The following is a 24,296-nucleotide window of genomic DNA, read 5'->3' on the forward strand; positions in this document are numbered from 1 at the left end:
GTGACTGCACTATGCCATTAGGTGGTGAGCATGGGTGAACAGAAACACAGTCATTGCCTTCATTCTAGCTTATATTCTAGTCTGAGGATACATATTAGAAACATGCATTTGGCCGGGTGTGGTGGCTTACACCTGTAATCCCAGCACTTTGGGAGCCCAAGGTGGGAGGTGATAGGTTGCCATAATGAGGTGAGAGAGGTATGCAGGGCCATGGAGGTAGTGGAAGAACATAGGATATTACTCTTGGAACAATGGAAAGCCACTCACAGACTTTAAGAAGGGAAAAGATGTAATCTAATTTACATTGAAAGGGAAGAAAGTGGAAATTTTATGGGGAATGGGTTAAAGAGTTTTAACCTTTAATCTGAGTTTTGGGGTCAGTACCTGTATATAAAATTCCTGAAGAACAAGTAGAGTGAATTATAGTGAACAAATGAAATGTACTACAATTTGTAGAGTAAAATATGTAATTACTTTAGATGAAGGGAGAATTTACATTGTGTAGTTTTCTGCAGTTTGGTAGGGAAACCATTTGTAAGTTGTTGAAGAGGTCCAGATGAAAAATAATGGACTTAGATGATGGCAGTGAATGTGGAGAAGTGAAAACATGAGTTCCTTTGAAAGCAAAACTCAACTGGATGCTGAGAAATATTAAATATATAATGTTTATGTCATTCGTGTTTAGTAGTGAACACTGTGAGTCTGTAATCAAGAAATTATTATATTAATTTGATTAGGGGAGTTTTCAGATCCTCTTAAAAGTTTTTTTGAGGGGGAGGGGATTGAATTGCATGACAGTTTAAAAATGGTCTCATTGTCTTGTAGCCATGATTTTTATAGGAACTCAGTAATTGTATAGGACATTCATTTTTCTGTTCAGCTAGTTGCTATATATGTTTTTTAAAATATTGTGAATACTTACCTAAAGCACTTTTAAAAAGAATGCATTAGCATTACTTTAACTGATTTACTTAATTAATAATATTGGGAATTTAATAGGATCAGAGAAAATATGAATAATACAAGCTTCTATTGGATAATGCAATGGTTAAAAGTAAATGTGTCTATGATGGTAGTTAAGTCTTTATAATTGTTTACTCATTCATCTCCCCTAATTAGATTTTTACTGCTGCGTATTAAATAACAGTATGAGCTGAGACCTCACTTCATGTTTCTGGCCTTCAGCTTGTTCTTTTGTGAAATCAAAGTTTGACTCAATTGCCTTTGCTTTATAATATGCCATTTCTTCATATAGGCAATAAACATTTACTAAGGAGCTAATAATGGATCAGTCACAGGTGGAAGAATGTTGTGAATATAGAAGTGACTGGGAGTGTGTCTAAAAGATCATATAATTTAGTATGTAAAACTGCAAAAGTAAATAATTACAGCAGTGAACTAGGAGCTACCATGGAAGTGTTTCTAAGGTAGACGATGAGAAGATGAGAAATGATCAGGTTTTTTTTTCTTTTTTTTTTTTTTTTTTTGAGATGGAGTCTCGCTCTGTCGCCCAGGCTGGGGTGCAGTGGCACGATCTCGGTTCACTGTAAACTCCGCCTCCCAGATTCAAGCGATTTTCCTGCCTCAGCCTCCTGAGTAGCTGGGATTACAGGCACCTGCCACCACACCCAGTTAATTTTTGTATTTTTAGTAGAGATGGGGTTTCACCACATTGGCAGATTGGTCAGGCTGGTCTCGAACTCCTGACCTCGTGATCTGCCTGCCTCAGCCTCCCAAAGTGCTGGGATTACAGGTGTGAGCCACCACGCCTGGCCGAGAAATGATCACTTTTAATGGTGAAATTATGGAAGGCTTTTTAGCTTTTGCCCCCTATTTGTTGCTCTTCCTTGCGTTCCAATTGGAAAGGATGAAGGGAGAGAATTAATTAGGTGGTTGAATTGGCAGAATTTAGTGACCATGTGACTAGTCTTGTTTCATAATGTTTAGTTTATCTTTATGAAGCAAAACTGAAGTGTTATCATTTACTGAGTGCCAAGTGTTGGGCTAGGTACTTGACATACATTTATTCTAATCCTCACAACCACTTTTATAGTTCATTGGTATTATCTGCATTTTGGGTAATTTTAGTAATGTACCTAATGCCAGAATCTGCTAAGGACATGATCTCCAAGCGCATCCAAAATAGACACCAAGGCTGAGTGCAGTGGCTTACACATGTAATCCCAGCACTTTTTGGGAGGCCGAGGTGAGAGGATTGCTTCAGCCCAGGAATTCAAGACCAGCCTGGATGACACAGTGAGACCCAGTCTCTACAAAAAGTAAAATAAAATTAGCCAGGTGTAGTGGCACACCCTGTGGTCCCAGCTACCCGGGAGGCTGAGGTGGAAGGATTGTCTGAGCCTCGGAAGTTGTGCTGCTGCACTGCAGCCTGGGTGGCAGAGTGAGACCACTGTCTCAAAAATAAATAAACAAAATAGACACCAAGTTGCCTTTTAAAATTTTGTAGACCATAACCTAATAAATGGCTGAAGAGAGTTATTGTCAAAATCCTTGTTATTTACAGAGTTTATTTGCATGATTTGGATCATGCAATATCTTCTTAATGTACTTATAAGTTAAGTACATTAAGATTCTGGCATTAGGTACATTACTTCTTATTGGGACTAGGTACATTACTTCTTATTGGGACAAATAAGAAGTCCCAAATCTTAATTACCAATTTGGCAGGAAAATATATCTTTGTCTCTTCTATTGCTTTCTTCAGCATAATGTAAAGTCAACTATTTACAGTTTGATTTTAAAAATATGAGTTGGGTTGCTTCACAATCTAGTTATTTTTAGTATTGCTAGTATTTTATGTTTGTATGGTGTCATTGGGGAGTCTGCTTATTTCCCACAATACTTCTGTAATGGAATAGGGCTGACGGTGTCTTTTTTTATGGATAAGGAAACAGTAACAGTGACTTTAGTAGAATCCACTCTTATTATGTAACAGAGCTAGATTTTTATGTTGGCTATTATAACTTCAAGATGGTCAAAGTTCTCAAATAAAATGTTTTGTTACTTCAATAAACCTTGGAAAATTTATATTATCTTTTAACACATAAACTTTTATACTTAACTTAGCAAAGCAGTGCAGTGGCAAATGGGACAAGAAAGAACATGAGCCCAGGGAGTTATTCGTAAATGCAAATATACATTTGCATTTACAAATACATCTTAATGTACTTATAAGTACATTAAGAAGAGTACTAAGATTTATTTCCATGATAAAGAGGAGGTGTTTAAATCAAAGTGAACATCTGTAAATCTAAATATGCTATACATACTTTAGCTCTGGATAGAATTTAAGATCTAACTGAAAGGAACTAAGTACTTGAAAAATGACTTATTTTGAATAACTAAATGTGATACTTGACCTTAGACTGGATCCTGGACTGCAGGACAGGAAAAAGGGATCATAGGTAAATATTATGGACAATTTTAGGCAATAAATTTGACAATTTAGATGAAATGGACAAATGGATAAATTCCTTAAAAACTACGAAAGCTTAGAAGTAATAGATAATCTGAACATCTATGTGTGTTTATCTATATCTATATATATGAAGACATTGGAGTTATGGTTAAAAACCTTGTCACAAAGAAAACCCCAAGCCAGTGGTTTCATTGGTGAATTTTGTTACTCAATAAAGGAAGAAATAATACAAATGTTACACAAACTCTTCCAAAAAGTGCAAGAAGGAACAGCATTTCCCAACTCATTGTCTGGTACCAAAACCACAGAAAGATATAAGAAAAGAAAATTATAGTCTCATATCTTTCATCAACTTTGCTGCAAAAAGTGGTAAAATTTTAACTAAGACCAACAATATATAGAAAGGATAATACTTAATGACTAAGTGGGGTTTATTCTGGGAATATAAGATGTGTTTAACATTTGAAATTTGATCAATATTAATTCACCACATTAACAGGCCAAAATAGAAAAATCAGATGATCGTAATTATCTCGGTAGATGCAACAAAAAGTATTTGACAAAATCCAGCATCCATTCATGATTTAAAGCTGTCAGCATATTAGGAGTAAAAGGAAACTTCCTCAGCCTACTAGAGTGAATCTACAAAAACCTGGAAAACTGACAGCATTCATCCTAATATTGGAAACAAGGCAAGGATTTCTGCTGTAACCACTTCTATTCCACATCATACTGGAGTTTCTAGATAATACAGAAAGCATAAGATGTAAATAAAATACATAAAGATTGACAAAGAAGAAGTACAACTGTCTTTATTCATACATAACCTAATTATCTTCAGAAAGTTAAAAAGCATATACACAAAAGCCACCATTACAGTTGATCAGTGTTGCAGGGTACAGGGTCAACATATAAAAATGTTGGTTTAAGAATTAACAAGGAGAAATTGAAATAAAAAATAACAGTACAATAGTACCAAAAATATGAAATTTGTGAAGATGGGATTTAAAAATGATGTACAAGACCTATACATTTGAAACTACAGAACATTGCCAAGGGAAATTAAAGAAGCCTAAATGGAGAGTTATACTGTATTCCTGGACAGAGAGACTAAATATTGTTATCAGTTCTTCCCCAGTTGGTCTATGGATTTAACTCTGTTCGAAACAGAATGTCATCATGCTTTTTTATAGATACTGACTTTGCTTCTGCAGCTTCCTTACCTCTCTCAGCCTTCATAGATTGAAGAGAGTTAGGGTCTTACTCTGGATCAGGCTTTGGCTTGAGGAAATGTTGTGGTTGGTTTGATCTTCTATCCAGACCACTGAAATTTTCTTCCTATCAGCAATACGACTGTTTCACTTTATTATCATTCATGTATTCACTGGAGTAACACTTTTAATTTTCTTCAAGAACTTTTCCTTTGCATTTACAAACTGGATAACTGTTTAAAACAAGAGGCCTAGCTTTCAGCCTATCTTGGCTTTCAAAATGCCTTCTTCACTAAGCTTTATCATCTCTAACTTTTGAGTTAAAATGAGAGATACGTAACTCTTCCTTTCACTTGAACACTTAGGAGGCCATTGTAGGGTTATTAATTGCCCTAATTTCAATTTAGTTGTGTTTTGGAATAGCGAAGCCCAAGGAGAGGGAGAGAGATGGGGGATGGCCAGTTGGTGGAATAGTCAGAACACACACAACATTTATTAAGTTCGCTGTCTTATATGTAATTGTCTCAAAACAATTACAATCATAACATCAAAGATCACTGATCATAGATCAACATAACGATAGTAATGAAAAAGTTTGAAATAATTGCAAGAATTACAAAATATGACACAGAGACATGAAGTGAGCACATATTGTTGGAAAGATAGCACCAATATACTTGCTCAATGCTGGGTTGCCTCAAACTGTCAATTTGCAAAAACAAATCTGCAAAGAGCAATCAAGTAAAGCACAGTAAGATGTGGTATGCCTGCTTCTAGAATATATTAAGAACCATTATGATTCTGTAACAAGAAGACAATCTAATTAAAAAAGTAAATCCATACAAATAGTAGATGGAAATCCATACAAATAGTAGATGGAAATAGCCTATGGAAAGATACTCAATAACATTAGTCATTAGGGAAATTATATTAAAATCACAACAAGCTACCAGTACACACCCACTTCAGGTGAAGTTTAAAAGATTGACAATGCCAGGTGTTGCTGAGGATTAGAGCCACTGAAACCCTCATATATTGCTGGTGGGAATGTAAAGTTGTACAACAATTTTGGAAAACAACTAGTTTGTCAGTTTCTGAAAAAGTTAAACATGGCTGGGCACAGTGGCTTACACCTGTAATCCCAGCACTTTGGGAGGCCAAGGCAGGAGGATCACTTGAGCCCAGGAGTTTGAGACCAGCCTGGGCAACATACTGAGATCCCCCCATCTCTACAAAAAATTTAAAACTTAGCTGGCATGCTGGCTCTCACCTGTGGTCCCAGCTGCTCAGGAGGCTGAGGTGGGAGGGTCACTTGAGCCAAGGAGGTTAAGGCTGCAGTAAGCCATGATCGTACCACTACACTCCAGCCTTGGCAACAGAGCAAGACTTTGTCTCAAGGAAAAAAAAAAGTTAAACATACATTTACAATTTGACCTAGCCATTTTATTCCCAAGTGTTTACTGAAGAGAAATGAAAGCAGTGACTCATGCCTGTCATCTCAGCACTTTGGGAGGCCAAGGCAGGAGGATTGCTTGAGCCCAGGAGTTTCAAAAAAATAAAAAAATAATAAGAAGAAATGAAAGCACATGCCCATACATAAGCTGTTACATGATTCTTCATAGCAGCTTTATTTGAAATAGCCAAAAACTTTTAGAAACAACACGTGTCTGTTAACATGAGAGTGAATAAACAAATTGTGCTATATTCATGCAATGGAATAATGCTCAAAAACTTGTATGATTCTAAAAGTATTTATGCTCAGTGGAAGAATTCAGATGGAAGAGAGTACATGATGCAGAAATAGATTTTCATAACATTCAAAAATGCAAACAAATCTATAGTGGTAGAAAATACATTAGTGGGCTGGGCACAGTACACCTATAATTCCAGCACTTTGGCAGGCCAAAGTGGGCAGATCACTTGAAGCCAGGAGTTCCAAGACCAGCCTGGCCAACATGGCAAAACCCTATCTCTACTAAAAATACAAAAATTAGCTGAGCGTGGTGGTACACATCTGTAGTCCCAGCTACTCAGGTGGCTAAGGCATGAGAATTGCTTGAACCTGGGAGGCGGAGGTTGCAGTGAGCTGAGATCATGCCTCTGCACTCCAGCCTGGGTAACAAAGTGAACCGTCTCAAAAAAAAAAAAAAAAAAAAAATTAGTGGTTGTCTAGGAAATGGGATAATGTTGGATTACAAAGACTCGTAAGAAAACTTTTAGGGTCGATGGGTTTGTTCATTATGATTGTGATTATTACACTTTATGTACAGTTTTTCAGCCAATTATGCCTCAGTAAAGCTATAAAAATGCTATAAAGAACATTATTGGATCACTTCACAAAATTGGAATATGGATGGTAGATTAAATATTACATTGATGTTGAATTTACTGAATTGATACCTATAGTGTAGGTGTATAAGACAGTATCATTATTCCTAGGAAGTAAACACTGAGGTATTTAGGAATAAAGAGTCATGGTGTATATAACTTATCCTCAAATCGTTCAGAAACAATGTTATGTGATCAGATATATACAGAGAAAAAGGACAAAGCACAGAGGCAAGGCTGGGATGGAGCAAAGCAGAAAAGGAGTGGGAAAAAAGGAACAAATAGGGAAAATGTAAACATTTAGGTGAATATGCTAAGGGGTATACAGGTGTTTGTATCATTTTTGTAACTTTAAGTTTGAAATTATTTTCAAATAAAAGATATTAAAAATGTGTAATAAAGAAAGCATGGTTACTTACAATGATTCCATAGTTGGGACATAAAATATAATAACCAGAAAGAAAAGTTGGTAAATTGAACTTAATCAGAATTTTTTTTTTTTTTTGAGACAGAGTTTCATTCACTTTTGTTGTCCAGGCTGGAGTGCAATGGCGCAATCTTGGCTCACCACAACCTCTGCCTCCCGGGTTCAAGCAATTCTCCTGCCTCAGCGTCCCAAGTGGTTGAGATTACAGGCATGCGCCACCACGCCTAGCTAATTTTGTATTTTTAGTAGAGATGGGGTTTCTCCATTTTTGGTCAGGCTGGTCTCAAACTCCTGACCTCAGGTGATCCACCAGCCTTGGCCTCCCAAAGTGCTGGGATTACAAGCATGAGCCACCATACCTGGCTGAACTTAATCAGAATTTAAAAGTACTGTTTTTTTATACACACTGTTAAAAAAATGAGAAGGGATAAAAAGATGAGGTTAAAAAATGTCCATTAAACATGTGAAAAGTTGCTCATCATCATTGATCATCAGGGAAATGTAAATTTCGTAATATATTATCTACAATAAGTTATCACTACACTTCTATTGTGTGTGTGTGTGTGTGTGTATACATATAGAGAGAGAGAGGGAGAGAGAGAGAGAGAGGGAGGGAGAGTGTGTTATGGAGACATAGAACTTTTTTTCTTTTTTGAGATGGAGTTTCACTCTGTCGCTCAGGCTGGAGTGCAGTGGTGCGATCTTGGCTCACTGCAGCCTCTGCCTCGCAGGTTCAAGCAATTCTCCTGCCTCAGCCTCCTGAGTAGCTGAGACCACAGATGTGCACCACCACACCTGGCTAATTTTTGTATTTTTAGTAGAGATGGGGTTTCACCAGGTTGGCTAGGCTGGTTTTGAACTCCTGACCTCAAGAGATCCGCCCACTTCGGCCTCCCAAAGTGCTGGGATTACAGGCATGAGCCATCATGCCTGGCCAACTTTGAATACACACACACACACACACACCTCTCTATATATCTCTCTCTCTCTATATGTGTGTGTGTGTGTGTGTGTGTGTGTGTATATATATATACAGAGAGAGAGAGAGAGAGAGAGAGAGCATGCGCTCCTGCTCTCTGTCAATAGACAAGGCATACGGGAGAGAACAAGGTGTCAATCTGTGTTCTTAAGGAGCTTACATTCTAGTGGAAGAGATACACTAAATAAATATTTATTTTATTTTTTATTTTACTTTAAGTTCTGGGATACATGTGCAGAATGCACAGGTTTGTTACATAGGTATACATGTGCCATGGTGGTTTACTGCACCTATCAACCTGTCATCTAGGTTTTAAACCCCGCATGCATTAGGTATTTGCCCTAATGCTCTCCCTTCTTTTATCCCCCACCCCCACTACAGGCCCTGGTGTTTGTTGTTCCCTTCTCTGTGTCCATGTGTTCTCATTGTTTAACTCTCACGAGTGAGAACATGTGGTATTTGTGTTTGTGTTCCTGTGTTAGTTTGCTGAGAATGATGGCTTCTGGTTTCATCTATGTCCCTGCAAAGGACATGATCTCATTCTTTTTTATGGATGCATAATATTCCATGGTGTATATGTGCCACATTTTCTTTATCCAGTCTATCATTAATGGGCGTTTGGGTCGGTTCAAGTCTTTGCTGTTGTGAATAGTGCTGCAATAAACATATGTCTGCGTGTGTCTTTATATAGAATGATTTATAATCCTTTGGGTATATAACCAGTAATGGGATTGCTGGGTCAAATGGTATTTCTGGTTCTAGATCCTTGAGGAATTGCCACACTGTCTTCCACAATAGTGGAACTAATTTACACTCCCACCAACAGTGTAAAAGCATTCCTATTTCTCCACAGCCTCACCACTAGATAAATATTAACAATAGCTACAGAATGTATGATTGTTTGGATCAAGGAAGGTGGAGGAGGGGCCTACTTCAGAGTGATCAGAGGAACCTTTAGTTGGTGACGATTGAGAAGGTGCATGAAAGATGAGAAGAAGCCTGCTGCAGGGTAGAGCCAACCAGAGCCCAATAATAGTTTGCCTGCAACCAATACGTTTCCCTGGCTGCTAGACTTTCAGTGCTAAAAGCAAGAAGGTCCTGCGCAAACTCAGAGTAGCCCAGCTCCTCCACTTGTGCTCTCCATTCCATCGCCTCTTGCTATCCTGAGAATTTAACTCCAGCTTTCTGCTGCATCATTCATATCCTTCTATATTCTAAATTATTCCTCAGCACACAAATCTTCTAGTCTCTAATAGCTTAGGAAAACCCTTTACTGACCCTACATCAATTTTTATTTTTCTTCTTTTCTTCAAAGTTAGTATTCTCCCAAAGAGTTGCGCTCATTCCACTCTCACTCCCTCACCTCCCATTTACTTTTCAAACAACCACTTTAATGGGACTCAGCTCACACAACTGTTTAAACTTCTCAATAAAGTTAACAAGAACTCCAAGCTCCCAGATTACTCATTACTGTCCTTACTCCAGCCTTTAAGCGGATCTGACGGTTAACCACACCCTTCACACTTGAATCACTGTTCTTTTAACTTCAAGGGCCTCTCATCTGGTTTTCCTTCTACTTCACTGGCTAATTTTTTTTTGTCTCTAGTAGTGGCTCTCTCTAGGTCATTCTTGTAGTTAAGATCTCCTCTCTTGAGTTTCGCAGCAACTGTCTGCCTTATGGCATCTCGAGCTTAAATTTAATATATCAAAAAGAAAATGCTCGATACTTTCTCCCTCAGCTTTACGTCCCCCCATATCCTGTAAGGAAATCTTTTCCTTCTCTAAGTTAAAGACCATTCACATGCTCAAACCAGAAATCTAGAAGTCATTTTTTACCTCTTTACCCATATCTTTTTATTGAAGCCCCAGGTCTTAGTTTGTTTTGTGTTGCTATAACAGAATACCTGAAACTGGGTAATAATAAAGAAAAGAGGTTTATTTAGTTTGCAGTTATACAGGCTAAGAAGTTAAAGGGCACAGACCTGGCTTCTGGCAGAGAAGAACAAAGGGGATGTGAGCATGTGTGAAGAGGAACTGAACAGGAGGAGGAACCTCACTTTACAACAACCCACTCATGAGAAGGGGAGTTAATCCATTCCCGGAGAACTAATTCCTCCACTCCAGAGTGAGAACTCAGTGCTGTGAGAATAGCACCAAGCCATTCATGTGGGATCCAACCGTGTGACCTAAACACCTCTCACTAGGCTTCACCTCCCATCACAGCCACAATGGGGTCAAATTTCAACATGCCTTTTGGTGGGGAAAAGCACAAACCATAGCAGCCTTCCTTATCTCCCTCCAAAGTATGACTCGATCATCAGCTTCCTTCTGTTAACTTGCACTGCACTAATTTATACTAATCAACAATAATCTCTTTCTTGGCCTATTTTACATACTAACTAGCTTTCTAACAGTCTCCTTGATTCGTTTCTTTACCCACTACAATCTGCTGTCTACATTCAGCCAGTGTAATTAACATATGTATTAACATATACATAATAATGATTATATGTGATAATAATCAACAAAATGTATGTATTACTGTGTGATATGGTTTGGCTCTGCATCCCCACCCAAATCCCATCTCTAACTGTAATCCCCACGCATTGGGGGAGGGACCTGGTGGGAGGTGATTGAATCATGGGGTGGATTTCCCTCTTGCTGTTCTCCTGATAGTGAGTGGGTTCTCGTGAGATCTGGGTGTTTGAAAGTCTGTGGCACTTCCCACTTTGCTTACTCTCTCTTTTGCTCTGCCATGTTAAGGTGTGCTTGCTTCTCCTTTGTCTTCTGCCATGATTGTAAGTTTCCTGAGGCCTCTCAGTCATGCTTCCTGTTAAGCCTGTGGAACTGTGAAACCACTTTTCTCCATAAATTGCCCAGTTTCAGATGGTTCTTCGTAGCAATGTGAAAATGGACTAATACATTATGTTATATATTATAGTATAAAATATATCTGCAGCAGAGACAGTGATGTTTACCAAATATTCCTCAGTTTTCCATATTTTCCAGCTTCTTGTAATTAAGTGGATCTACATGACTGCCCTTGGTCAGTACCCAATGTTTATTTTAAAACAAAACTGATTGTGTACCCATGTTTATAGTATCATTCACAGTCACCAAAAGCTGCAGGCAACAAAAATGTCTATAAATAAGTGACTGGATAACCAAAACTTGGTATATACATGCAATGGTCTGATTTCAGTCTTAAAAAGGAAGGAAATTCTGATTTGCTACAACATGGATGAAACTTGAGGACATTATGCTAAGTAAAATAAGCTAACCAAAAAAGAACAAATACTGTATAATTTCAGTTGTATGAAGTAGCAAGAATAGTTATACTCATGGAAATAGAAAGTAGAACAGTGGTTCCCCAGGGTTAGGGCAGGGGGGAATGGAGAGTTGTTTAATGGGTATATATAGAGTTACAGTTTTGTAAGATGAAAAGTTCTGGAGATTGGTTGTACAACATTGTGAATATATTTAACACTACAGAACTCTGTGCTTTAAAATGTCTAAAATGGTAAATGTTATGTGAATTTTTTAACAATTTTTTTTAATGTTTTATGTTCTAGAAACAGTATTATGTCTCAGTCCTGGGCAAAGTGAGATGAGTTGTAGCCTTTGGAGACCTATAATTTTGAACATAGATGTTCCTTAAAAGCTAAATCTTTTTGAACAGATGATGATAAACCTGGAGGGTAAATTTAGATATAGATACTTTTGCGTTTCTTCTTCGTATTCTCTGAGGGAATTTTAAGTAGTTGACCCAACAAAATGCTCTTGAAACAAAATTGAAAACAAAAAATACCATGTGCCACAAAGGTAACTATATCTAGGTTTCTTCAGGGACCAGAACACCATGCAAATATGAGCTTTGAAAATAATGTAATAAAGGTTATCTCCAACAGGAAAATACAACTGGGTCAGGTTTATTATTAGGTGTACCATAGTCCTTTTTTCATTGGGACCTCTGTGTTGTCTCCAGAGTAGAAAAGGTCTAATGTCTAAAATAACTCTACTATAATAATCAAAACAAAAGAGCAAGTCATGAAGAACTGTAAGTAGGCAATCAGTACACACCCTTACTGGCTAGCAGGCAAGCAAATAAAAATGGATATAAATTTAAAGTACCATAATATGACTGATGCACTAAAAAGATTACTGTCAATGTTCAGAACTTTCAGATTTGGGTAAACAGTTATTTACACGTTTCTAATGGAATTTTAAATTGGTTTGGTAATTTGAAGAATTTTTCACAATATTTGAATCTTTAATTCTACATTGAGAATTATATTTAAGAAAATAACACAAATATATTCAGAATTATTTTACATTCACATTGATAATTTAGCATTTAATGTTCATTAGGTTGTTTAGTAAAAATACATAAAATTTACTTTTTAAAAAAATTAAGGACAGTGATTATTATTCTAAACTGCCTCAGAAAATGGAAAGTTGATTTGTAGTAGCACAGAAGAGGGGAGGGAATATGCTATATGACACCTAAAGATTCTCTTTGTCAGTTAGCTATGAGATGCAAAATAGCATCAACTCACTAAGGATCTTTTGTACTTTGTAGAATATCTTTGATATTTAGTTGACCCTTGGGTCTCAGAAAATAAGTGGCTTGTAATTTGACCTTTTGCTCTATCATGTTTTCTTTTTTATAATTTGCTTGACTTTGATGAGTGTTTTTCCAATGTTTCATTTGTTTTTGCAAGGTATTTTGCCATCCTTTCCTTCCATGATGTGATTCTTCAGGCCAAGAAGAAAAAGATGTGTCTGTAGTTAAAATTACCTCATCCTTGGTGTTTTTCAGCCTAGGATCACTGTATGTAACTAATGTAACATTACAACTAAGACGAGTTCCAGTACTTTTTTTTTTTTCTCCTTGATCTGCAGAGATTCACCAACAATAGCAAATTACAGACTGGCTTGGAAAGCACTCCCATGTTCCATTTGATCTTGGCAGTTTAATGGTATCTTCTTTTACAGTTTTATTTAAATGTTTCATATTGCTTCATTTTTCTTCCTTAAGTATTTGTAAGTTCGTCAGCTCTGTGATGAACTTACAGAGAACTCGATATTCTTTATAGTACCCCAGCACCCAATTATGCATGTGATGTGTGCACAAAACATTTTTATTGAGTGGATAAAATGTAACCTTCTTGATTATTCAGGGAACTAAAATAAAATGTTTCTTTAATAAGTACAAATTGTCTGAAGCACGCATGAAATTTAACTTCATGTGATTCTGCCAAATGTGATAGAATACATTTTCCTGCTCAATGTGGTAATAGTCAAGAGAGCCAGAATACCAAAGTAAGAAGAAAAAAAATCACAAATATTTGAATAATTTAAATCAATTCAGCAACATCTAAATAACTGATTTAAATAATTAAAAATCCGTTATTGGCAATGATTGTCATATGTACTACCAAGAGTTGCATGACTTATATTTTCTTTTTGTAGGATTTGACTTGGCTGAACGCTAACTCTTTTTAGGACTGATTTAATTATTTATTTGTTCTTTGGTCCTGTGTTAATTTTTATGAGCTTATTATGCACTTAAATTCATTATAGTTTATTTGTCCCAATTACTTATTATACTTGAACTTTTTCTTTTTGCTTAGATTTACTTTATTACATATTTGATTTCAGTATTATGTCACATTATTAAATAGTGCTTATTGTTACCACCACAAATGAAAGTAAAGTTGTGAGTTATATAATAATTAAAAATATATGTTTAATCTACTTGTGATCATCAAAATATGTGAAAATACATATGAATGCATTAAGATTTACCCCAATTTAATTTTGTTCTCTCTTTCAGCTGTTCTTGAAGACTAATTAGTTACACTGGATATGCTGCTGTTCTTTACTTTGGGATTGCTTATACATTTTGTGTTCTTTGCCTCCATCTTTGACATTTATTTTACATCTCCTTTGGTTCATGGAATGACTCCTCGGTTTACACCATTGCCTCCTCCAGCGAGAAGATTAGTGTTGTTTGTTGCTGATGGCCTTCGAGCAGACGCACTTTACGAATTAGATGAAAATGGAAACTCTAGAGCACCATTTATTAGGTAAGCATGTAAACTGATACAGAGACATCTCTTAAAATGTTATTCTGAGTTAAGTAAACTGCAAAATATCTTACTATTTATCACACACTGGGCTCAGGGGTGATGATGAGAAAGAGAATAGGGCACTTGTACATTTGCCTTTGTCTTATGGGTCAGCACTACATGCCACTTTATTTCCTCCTAGGTGTTATTTCTGGTGTCGTTGAAGCTGATAACCGGTGAATTGAAATGGGTAGGCTTAGCTGCTTAAGCTAAATTATCCTGATTTCCCAAACCTGGCTCAGGACTCACTATATTATTTTTTTCTTAAAAAATAAATCTGCTGGCTGGGCACGGTGGCTCACGCCTGTAATCCCAGCACTTTGGGAGGCTGAGGCACATGGATCACCTGAGGTTGGGAGTTTGAGACCAGCCTGACCAACATGGAGAAACCCCGTTTCTACTGAAAATACAAAAAATTAGCTGGGCGTGGTGGCACATGCCTGTAATCCTAGCTACTTGGGAGGCTGAGGCAGGAGAACCTGGGAGATGGAGGTTGCAGTGAGCCGAGATGGCGCTATTGCACTCCAGCTTGGGCAACAAGAGCAAAACTCCATATCAAAAAAAAACAAAAACAAAAAAAACTGCTAATTTTACAAAATAAAAACAAGCATAAATATTAATGAATTACTAATTTCAATGATGTTTAAGTAGAAAATATAGACTTCAAATTAAAACACAACCTTCTATAAAAGAATATAGAGCCCTTTCACATCTGTATCACTGTTTAACATAACTTTGGCTTCTGTTAAGTTGCTTTAAAAATAAATATTTAATCTCTTGGACTTACAAAGGGCCTACAATTGCTCTTTCTCTGATTAGTGGCAACTCCTGAAAGGCCTTGTAATGCTGTTGTGGAGAGATTAAAATCGAATTCAAGGGGAAATTTCTCTAAAATGTTGTATCTTTCCCCCATCCCCATCTGTCATCATTACCTCCTATCATTTTACTTTGTCTTCTTTTTCTTTTTTTTGAGACAGAGTCTCGCTCTGTCACCCAGGCTGGAGTGCAGTGGCGCGGTCTCAGCTCACTGTCAGCTCAGCCTCCCGAGTTCACGCCATTCTCCTGCCTCAGCCTCCCGAGTATCTGGTACTACAGGCACCCGCCACCACACCTGGCTAATTTTTTGTATTTTTAGTAGAGATGGGGTTTCACCATGTTAGCCAGGATGGTCTTGATCTCCTGACCTCATGATCCGCCCGCCTTAGCCTCGCAAAGTGCTGGGATTACAGGCGTGAGCCACCGCGCCTGGCCTGTTTTATTTTTCTTTATAGTACTTACCATCATGAAAGTTCCATGAGACTGGAGACTTATCCACCACTTTATCTCCAGTTCCTATAACATAATGGACAATTAACAAATATTTGTTGACAGCTAGAAGAATGGATGAACTCTAATGCTGTGTTGAATTTTCAGAACTGAATTTACGATAGCTCAAAGAGATGCATAACATATTGAAGGATAAAAATAAAAGAGTGACTCAAGTCAATAGACAAACACTGTGGGAAAATAAGATCAAACCAACGTTAAGTACAGTACACAAAAATGTGTAACAAATTTCTAGAAATAATTAAAGTATTTGGGTGAATTTCTTAGTTGCCAAAGGAAAGAGAGAAATATACTTCATTTCAAAATTAAGAGGATAAAAATATACTGGTAAAATAAAGTCAAGCTTTTCTGGTGGCACTTGTTTCTCCTTTGGATCTTACTAACGGAAATTCTGTGGACTCAAATAGTTGATGTTTTGTGTTGTATGCCATTGTGTATTTACAATGTCAGGAATCTTCTAGCTTCTTCTAAGCCTGTTTTTGAAAGGTTTTTTGATTGTTGTTATTTGTTTTGAGATGGAGTCTCACTCTGTCGCCCAGGCTGGAGTGCAATGGCTCAATCTCGGCTCACTGCAACCTCCGCCTCCCAGGTTCAAGCGATTCTCCTGCCTTAGCCTCCTGAGTAGCTGGTATTACAGGCACGTGCCACCACGCCCGGCTAATTTTTGTATCTTTAGTAGAGATGGGGTTTTACCATGTTGGCCAGGCTGGTTTCGAACTCCTGACCTCCACCTGCCTCAGCTTCCCAAAGTGCTGGGATTACAGGCGTGTGCCACCACGCCTGGCCCAAAATTTGTTTTTTAAAAATGTGATCTAAACTAATGTTTTTAAATACAGTATCTAAACTAATTCTTTTAAATAGAGTATCCACATTTCTTTATACCTCCCCTTTCTGTTTAAGTCCCGTTTTCATTATATAACTCAAGAAGATAAAGACTATTTCTCTGTTAATATTTGGTCCAGTGGTTTTGAAACTGTTTACTTATTATGAATGTATTTCACCAAAACTGCTTTTATTATTAGGTAAGTCAATAGTAAAAGAACTGACACCAGTAGTTATAAATATTTTTCTTTAGACTGTATTGAGAGGCAGATATTTATCTTGAAAATGTTATTGATGACTTTATTATTTTAAAACTTATTGTTCTGCTGGCCTTTCACCTGTAATAGCATCACTTGTAGTTTTGCTTTCTTCCCCAAATTTTGCGAATCACTGTGATACAACTTAAATAATGTTGACATCCTTTAGCAAAATAATCTTTTTGCCTGTTTTAATCTCAAATTTGGGGATAAAATTTAACTCCTAATTAGGAGTGTAGCCATTTTCCCTCCCCTTAGTTTTTTTTTTTTTTTTTTTGAGATGGAGTCTCGCTCTGTCGCCCAGGCTGGATAGCAGTGGCGCGATCTCGGCTCACTGCAAGCTCCGCCTCCCGGGTTCACGCCATTCTCCTCCCTCAGCCTCCCGAGTAGCTGGGACCACAGGCGCCCACCACCTCGCCCAGCTAATTTTTTGTATTTTTTAGTAGAGACGGGGTTTCACCATGTTAGCCAGGATGGTCTCGATCTCCTGACCTCGTGATCTGCCCGCCTAGGCCTCCCAAAGTGCTGGGATTACTGGCGTGAGCCACCACGCCCGGCCTCCCTCCCCTTAGTTTTTAAAGAATTTTTCAACTAAACAAAAGTTGAAAGGATTATATGATGAATATCTGTATACCCTTTACCTAGTATGACAATTTTAACCTTTTTTCATAATTGCGTTCACCCTCTCCTGGCCCCTCTGCCACCCCCACCACAGGGGTGCCCATGTATGGGCACCTAGTTTTAATTATTTTTTCCTTAACAATTTGAAAGCAAGAAACTTTACCCCAAACACTTCAGCCTATATCTCTTAAATAACCACAATACTATTATCACACCTAATGCAATTTAACATTGATATAATAATATATGTTTTATCTCTGGATAACAAACCGTCTCTATTTTGTGGCCTAAAACAACAATCATGTTATTTTGTTATATGATTCTGTGCAGTGGTGGAGTGGTTCTTTGGTCTTACGTCATCAAATTCATGCTGCTGCATTCAGCTGGTAGATGCTAGGAATGGGTTCAGCTGGAATTTGAAAGATTCCTTCTTAAATTTCGACTTTTTGCTTTTGATTCCTTTTGTAATAATCTTATGTTTCTAAAGCTTTATGTGAGAGTATGCAATCATAGTCTATGTTAACTATTTGTCTTTAATATCTTTTAGGAATATCATAATGCATGAAGGCAGCTGGGGCATATCTCATACACGTGTGCCAACAGAATCTCGGCCAGGTCATGTAGCTCTGATAGCTGGGTTTTATGAAGATGTCAGTGCAGTTGCCAAAGGTAATGTCTATTTGGACAATCTTATTAAATGAAAAATTTGTCAAATAAATATTAGTCCTTTACCACTTAATCATGTCACAAAGTGAAGGTATGTTTTGAGATACTAAATGTTTTAGCATGCCTTACTGACATGAACACCCACTGGTACTGACTCCAGAATGAAGCTTTAGTATTTCATTATCCTGTGTTATTGAAAGAATTTGGGTTGGATGGAAGCATAATTTTCCTAGATATTACCCTTGAAAGTTCAAAAATAATTTTGTATTTCATTAAGAAGTAAATTATCTATTGTCAGTTTTTTTTAAATAGTGGTATAATATACATAATATAAAATCTATTAGTTTTGCATTTGTTCACTGACTAATGTAATTGTTATTATTTGAAGAATAGTTCTTTAGGGGCTTATTGTACCATGTATATATTACTATTACTGCTTGCTTGCTTTCTGAAGGATGGAAGGAAAATCCTGTAGAATTTGATTCTCTTTTTAATGAAAGTAAATACACATGGAGCTGGGGAAGCCCAGATATCCTGCCTATGTTTGCCAAAGGTAAGAATCACTGATTATGTTTCCTCAGATAGTCAATAGGGAGTAAGTCGATATGGTAGTTTTCTATTTTTATATATGTACTGTATTTGTTGATTTTTACACATATTTTTACATTTTTAACATTTCTGAAATAGGGATGTTTAATTACAGTGATAGATGTGTCAGTTTAATTGGCATTTTTTTTCCTTCTTAGTTATACTTGAAATATTGGCACATCATACAGTTAGATAGTATTTTGGATTCAATTAAATGGTATGTAGCGCTATCACTTAACAGCTATATAATCTTGAGCAATTTATATAGCCTCTCTGGGCTTCAATTTCCTTTTTGTAAAATGTGATAATATTAGTTTCTGTCTCATAGATTTATAATTAAATTATGTAATTCATGTGAAATATTTAGCATAGCACTTTTCACATAACTTCATTATAAATGATGATGTTGAGGTGTGGTTCATTATACTTTGGTAAATCATTTTAAAAGTTAGTAGATATTCATATAAAGATTTAAACATTGGCTGGGCACAGTGGCTCACACCTGTAATCTCAGCACTTTGGGAGGCTGAGGCAGGTGGATCCTTGAGCTCAGGAGTTGGAGACTAGTCTGGGCAACAAGGTGAGACCCACATCTCTACAACAAACAAAAAATTAGCTGAGTGTGGTGGCATGTGCCTGTAGTCCCAAATACTCAGGTGGCTGAGGTGGGAAGAGTGCTTGAGAGCCTGGGATGTTGAGGCTGCAGTGAGCCATGATTATGCCACTGCACTCCAGCCTGGGCAACAGAGCAACACCCTATCTCAAAAAAAAAAAAAAAAAGATTTAAGTGTTAAAATGTGTAGTTATAATTCCTATTTTAATACATTGAATATGCCATATGTTTTGGCATTTGATATATATGGCATTTAATATATAATTTATTTAAATTGTTATTTAATATATTGAATGTAGCATTTAGATTTGTTATTTATGTGCATGATTCTGCAAATATTGGGACATCTCTTAATTAGAAAACTCATTTATATTATTTTCTAAAATCAGTTGGATGAATTACATGTCATTAAATGCTTTTAAGTGGGAGCAGAATGATTGATCATTTCACTTATCAGAAAGGATTTGTAACATACTTAGTCATGAGTGTAATTAAAATAATGGGAACTATTGAAGATTATTATGTGTCCAGGAAGCAAAATATATATTGAGAATTTTACAGATGATAGTCATAGAACATTATTATACTGGGCAGACCAAAAAGCCCCAAACTGTTTGCCATTTATATGTTGCCTTCTTTGGAAAGCAGTTTAGTTTTTTTGGGAGCTGGTGGTGGTAAGGGTGGATTAATTTGCTATGGCTTATCAAACTAACATTCTTATTTCTGGCTACAATGGACGGGACAGGACCAATAATTGAATTAGAGATAGTCTAATGTTCCATATCTTATAGTAAACAACAAACCCAGTCAGACCTTTTTATTTGGGATGTAGGAAGTAGAATGGCTGAGCTGTGGAATAGGGTCATTAGAGCTGAACTGGTGCTATAAAGATTGTATTACTTTATCATATCTATATCTCTCTCTCTTTTTGTTTTTGTTTTTTTGAGACGGAGTTTTGCCCTTGTTGCCCAGGCTGGAGTGCAATGGCACGATCTCAGCTCACTGCAACCTCTACCTCTTTGGTTCAAGCGATTCTTCTGTGTCAGCCCCCTGAGTAGCTGGGATTACAGGCGCACACCACCACACCCAGCTAATTTTTTTTTCTGTTTTTAGTAGAGATGGGGTTTCATCATGTTGGCCACGCTGGTCTCGAATTCCCGACCTCAGGTGATCCACATGCCTCAGCCTCCCAAAATACAGGGATTACAGGTGTGAGCCACCACGCTGGCCGTATCTCTTTCTTATTACCTGCAGGAGCCTATCAAACTCAGAAGTTCACTAAACTGATCAGATTCTTAATACAGTCTTGCAAATGTATGAGATTATCATATCTGTTGACCCCTTCAAACTCTTTGGCAATAAGCAATGTTTATTCTCTTATAAGTTGAGAAAAATACGCATAGTTTATGAATAAGAGAAGTGAAATATTTGAATTTTCTTCTTATGTTAAGAAGGTTTGTACACCACACATCATCTATTTTAGATTGTAGCATTCTAAGGGGCACACATGTTTTGAATAGTTTAATCCTTGAAGGGAGACAAATATTGTCCTTATTTTTGTTATATTGCTTGTTAGAATTGTGATTTTGGTGTGTTAATTAACATATAATGAATCTGCGAAATTAAAATATGTTATTTTTGATGACAAAAAGCAATAGAATACATTAAAGTATGTAGCATGGTCCATAGCACATAACATAAATAAATGTTGATCATTCCTTCCATTTTTCTCTTCCCCATCATAATGAACATTGCTTTGTGAAAATTCTGGTTACTCAGAAAAATCTGTAAATGACTAGCTCATATTTTATGATAGTTTAAAAGATTTTGTAAAAAGATTATTTTTTCCAAATTTTCTTTTCAGGTGCTAGTGGAGACCACGTTTATACATATAGTTATGATGCTAAAAGAGAGGATTTTGGTGCTCAAGATGCAACAAAACTGGATACGTGGGTTTTTGATAATGTTAAGGTTTGTGCTATTGAGTGGTTAATATACAAAAAGCATATTTTTACCTGAAGTATTGGAGACTGTATCTCACGTTTTTTCTGTTTTCACGAGCTTTGAAAGTTCTGTATTGTAGCACACTGTTCTGAATTCTAAGATTTAATTCTAAAAAATTACACATTCTAAATAAACAAGAGAAGTTTTAAACTTCTTTGTTTCTATTAGTAAAATGAGTGCTAGATTAGGATTTAGGAAACCTGTTTTTCGTTTCTAGTTTATGATTCATCCTGGGTAAATTTTGATCTTTCATTGACCATGGAATCAGTCTCTTGTAGTAATGGACCATGTGAGATGTATGAACGCCTTTGGGAAAATGCTGTTCAAATGTAATACATTTATAATAACAAAGTGGATGATTTTTTTAAATTATACTTCAAAGAAAAATTAGATAAGCAGATTATATAGGCAAAAACAAATTAGCAAATTGATCATAATAAAAATCTATGGTTTCTTTAAGTACTAGAGTTTTTTGAAGATTTTATAGTGACAATTATCATAGTTTCATGAGGAATACAATATAATTTATATTCTCAAAAAGTGTGTAAAAATCTCAATTGTGGACATTGGCTCTCCTCTTTTACCAGTGCGTTATTCCTCATCTCCAAATAACAACTCATAATTCATCCATTATAAGAAGCTTTGATTGACACTTCTTTTTTCTAGTAATGTCTTTTGAACTGACTTTGTGGACTTCTCCATGATATAGCCATTTTTGTTTGTTTGTAAATGTACTCCTTAGTATATATCTCCCTTTTTCTTTGTATTTGCTTAGCAGAAATTAAGTGCTCTAAAATTCATTGCTAAACCCTATTTTTTTCCAAGGGTCTTTTCCCTTGAAATTTTCTTTTTACTTTTAATATATACTTTTATCAACAGGGAAAACTTTCAACTTAAATAAAATCTCTTTAAGAAAATGATTAGCAAATTATTTTGCTAATCATCACTTCTTAACTTAATGTACTAATATTAATATCTGCATGAAAGCCTTTGGCTTCTAATTTCATATGTGTAGCTAAAATCCCTCCAAAATCATGGAATTGATTCCTTGTGAATGTACATACATAGCTGGTAGCTGGCCTGATTTTCATGTCTTTTTTCCTTTCTTTATTTCAACACTACTAGTCTTGACATGGTAGTGAACAGAAAAAAAGATTTGCACATGACTTCTTCATAAAATATGGTAGATTAACCAAGTTATAATGAAAATGTGAAGTCATCAGCATTGGTAAGTGATGTGAAGGAAAAATACAGACCAAGAATATATCTTCAGAAAATTCTAATCTGTACTGGGTAGTTAGGGGAAGGCTAAGAGGTTTGAGATAATCTCTGAACAAGTATAGGAGACAAAGAAATGGATAGGGATGGATTGGTATGGAAAGGTATTGCAGGCCAACAGCATTATGTAAATCTTGGTCAAGAGCCAGCATAATGGACTTGAGGAAGTGAAAGAAGGGAGGTTAGTGTGGCAGGAGGACTGCCTGGGAGCCAGGTCTCAGAAGAAGCTAGAGAGTGAGTTAAGGGTTTTACTTGAACTTCATGTCCTGGCTAGAGACTCATGCTTAATTCAAGCCGAACAGTTTCCAGATCCATGCAGTTTTCTACTCACCTGTTTTTTGTAATTGTGGTAAAAAAAAAAAAAAAGTATATATATATATGCAAAATACAGAATTTACTATCTTAAGCATTTTAAGTGTTTGCAGACAGTTCCCAGCTTAACAATGGTTTAACCTACGATTCTTTTGACTTTCCACCAGTGCAAAAGCAATACATATTTAGTATAAACCGGACACTGAGTACCCATACAACCATTTTTTTTTTACTTTCAGTATAGTATTCAAAATTACATGAGATAGTAATTATTATCTCACTTATTTCACATTATCAACACTTTATTAAAAAATAGGCTTTATGTTAGATGATTTTGCCCAACTGTAGGCTAATGTAAATGTTCCGAGCATGTTGAAGTGTAAACCAAAAATAAAATTCTAAGCACCTCCCCCACAACCCCCAACCATCTCGATGGACTTTCTCAGCCAGGGCGCTTTTAAAATGTAACCTGAGAGACTGATTCAGGCCATAAGGGGAAGTGGGTGTTGGATATGCCTCATTATACCTCTCTGGCATTAACGTCAACACAGACCTTAAAGTCTAATAAGTAACATTTTACAACCTATTCTCTCTGAAGCCTACTATCTGAAGGGTTCCTCTGCAAATAAGAACTTTGGATTCCACAATCTCTTATCTTAACCCAGACATTCCTTTCTTTTGATCCCAAGTCTTTAGAGAAACTCAACCAATTGCCAACCAGAACATTTTTAAATCTCCCCCCAGTCCCCACTTTGAGTTGTCCTGCCTTTCTGGACCAAACCAATGTATTTCTTAAATATATTTGGTTGAAGTCTCATGTCTGCCCAAAATGTATAAAACCAAGCTGCACCCCGACCACCTTGAGCACATATTCTCAAGATCTCCCGAGCACTGTCATGGGCCATAGCCACTCATATTTGGCTCAGAATAAATCTCTTCAAATATTTTATAGAGTTTGACTCTTCGTTGACAGTAGGCCAGACTAAGCTATGATGTTTGGTAGGTTAGGTATGTTACTGGAGCAAGGTATCTGAATTACCGGCAACCAATCTGTAAGGATCTGCAGCAACTTCAATTCTTACCTCCCCAGAAGAAAAACTTCGACTAGGGGTCATAAGGCAGAAGAATAGACCAAGGCAGCAGTGGAAGTTTATTTACAAAAACTTTAGGACAGGAAAGAAAGGAAAGTATGCCTAGAAGAGTCCCAAGTGAGCACTGAGGTCAAGTGCAGTGTTTAATCTTGATCCTAGGACTTTATAGGCTGGCCCCTTTCCATGATTCTTTCCTTGGGGTG

At 36.6% G+C, this 24,296-nt stretch overlaps 1 protein-coding gene across 9 annotated transcripts in view; it reads left to right on the forward strand.

Annotated features, from left to right (window-relative positions):
- PIGN (phosphatidylinositol glycan anchor biosynthesis class N) overlaps positions 1–24,296 on the forward strand; it is a 140,748-nt gene that overhangs the window by 10,789 nt on the left and 105,663 nt on the right. For 5 of the 9 annotated variants that reach the window (XM_055297343.2, XM_063639679.1, XM_063639818.1 and 2 more), the window contains exons 2-5: positions 14,221–14,473; positions 18,089–18,210; positions 18,662–18,760; positions 21,273–21,379. In XM_055297343.2, the coding sequence (XP_055153318.1) occupies positions 14,253–14,473; positions 18,089–18,210; positions 18,662–18,760; positions 21,273–21,379 (549 nt within the window). In that variant the 5' untranslated portion in view covers positions 14,221–14,252. Of the gene's footprint in view, positions 1–13,286; positions 13,364–14,220; positions 14,474–18,088; positions 18,211–18,661; positions 18,761–21,272; positions 21,380–24,296 lie in introns of all 9 variants that reach the window. The other 4 variants (XM_055297334.2, XM_063639711.1, XM_055297369.2 and 1 more) reach the window with 2 other exon arrangements.

This window comes from Symphalangus syndactylus, chromosome 1 (assembly GCF_028878055.3).
Source record: "Symphalangus syndactylus isolate Jambi chromosome 1, NHGRI_mSymSyn1-v2.1_pri, whole genome shotgun sequence".
Lineage (NCBI taxonomy): Eukaryota > Metazoa > Chordata > Mammalia > Primates > Hylobatidae > Symphalangus > Symphalangus syndactylus.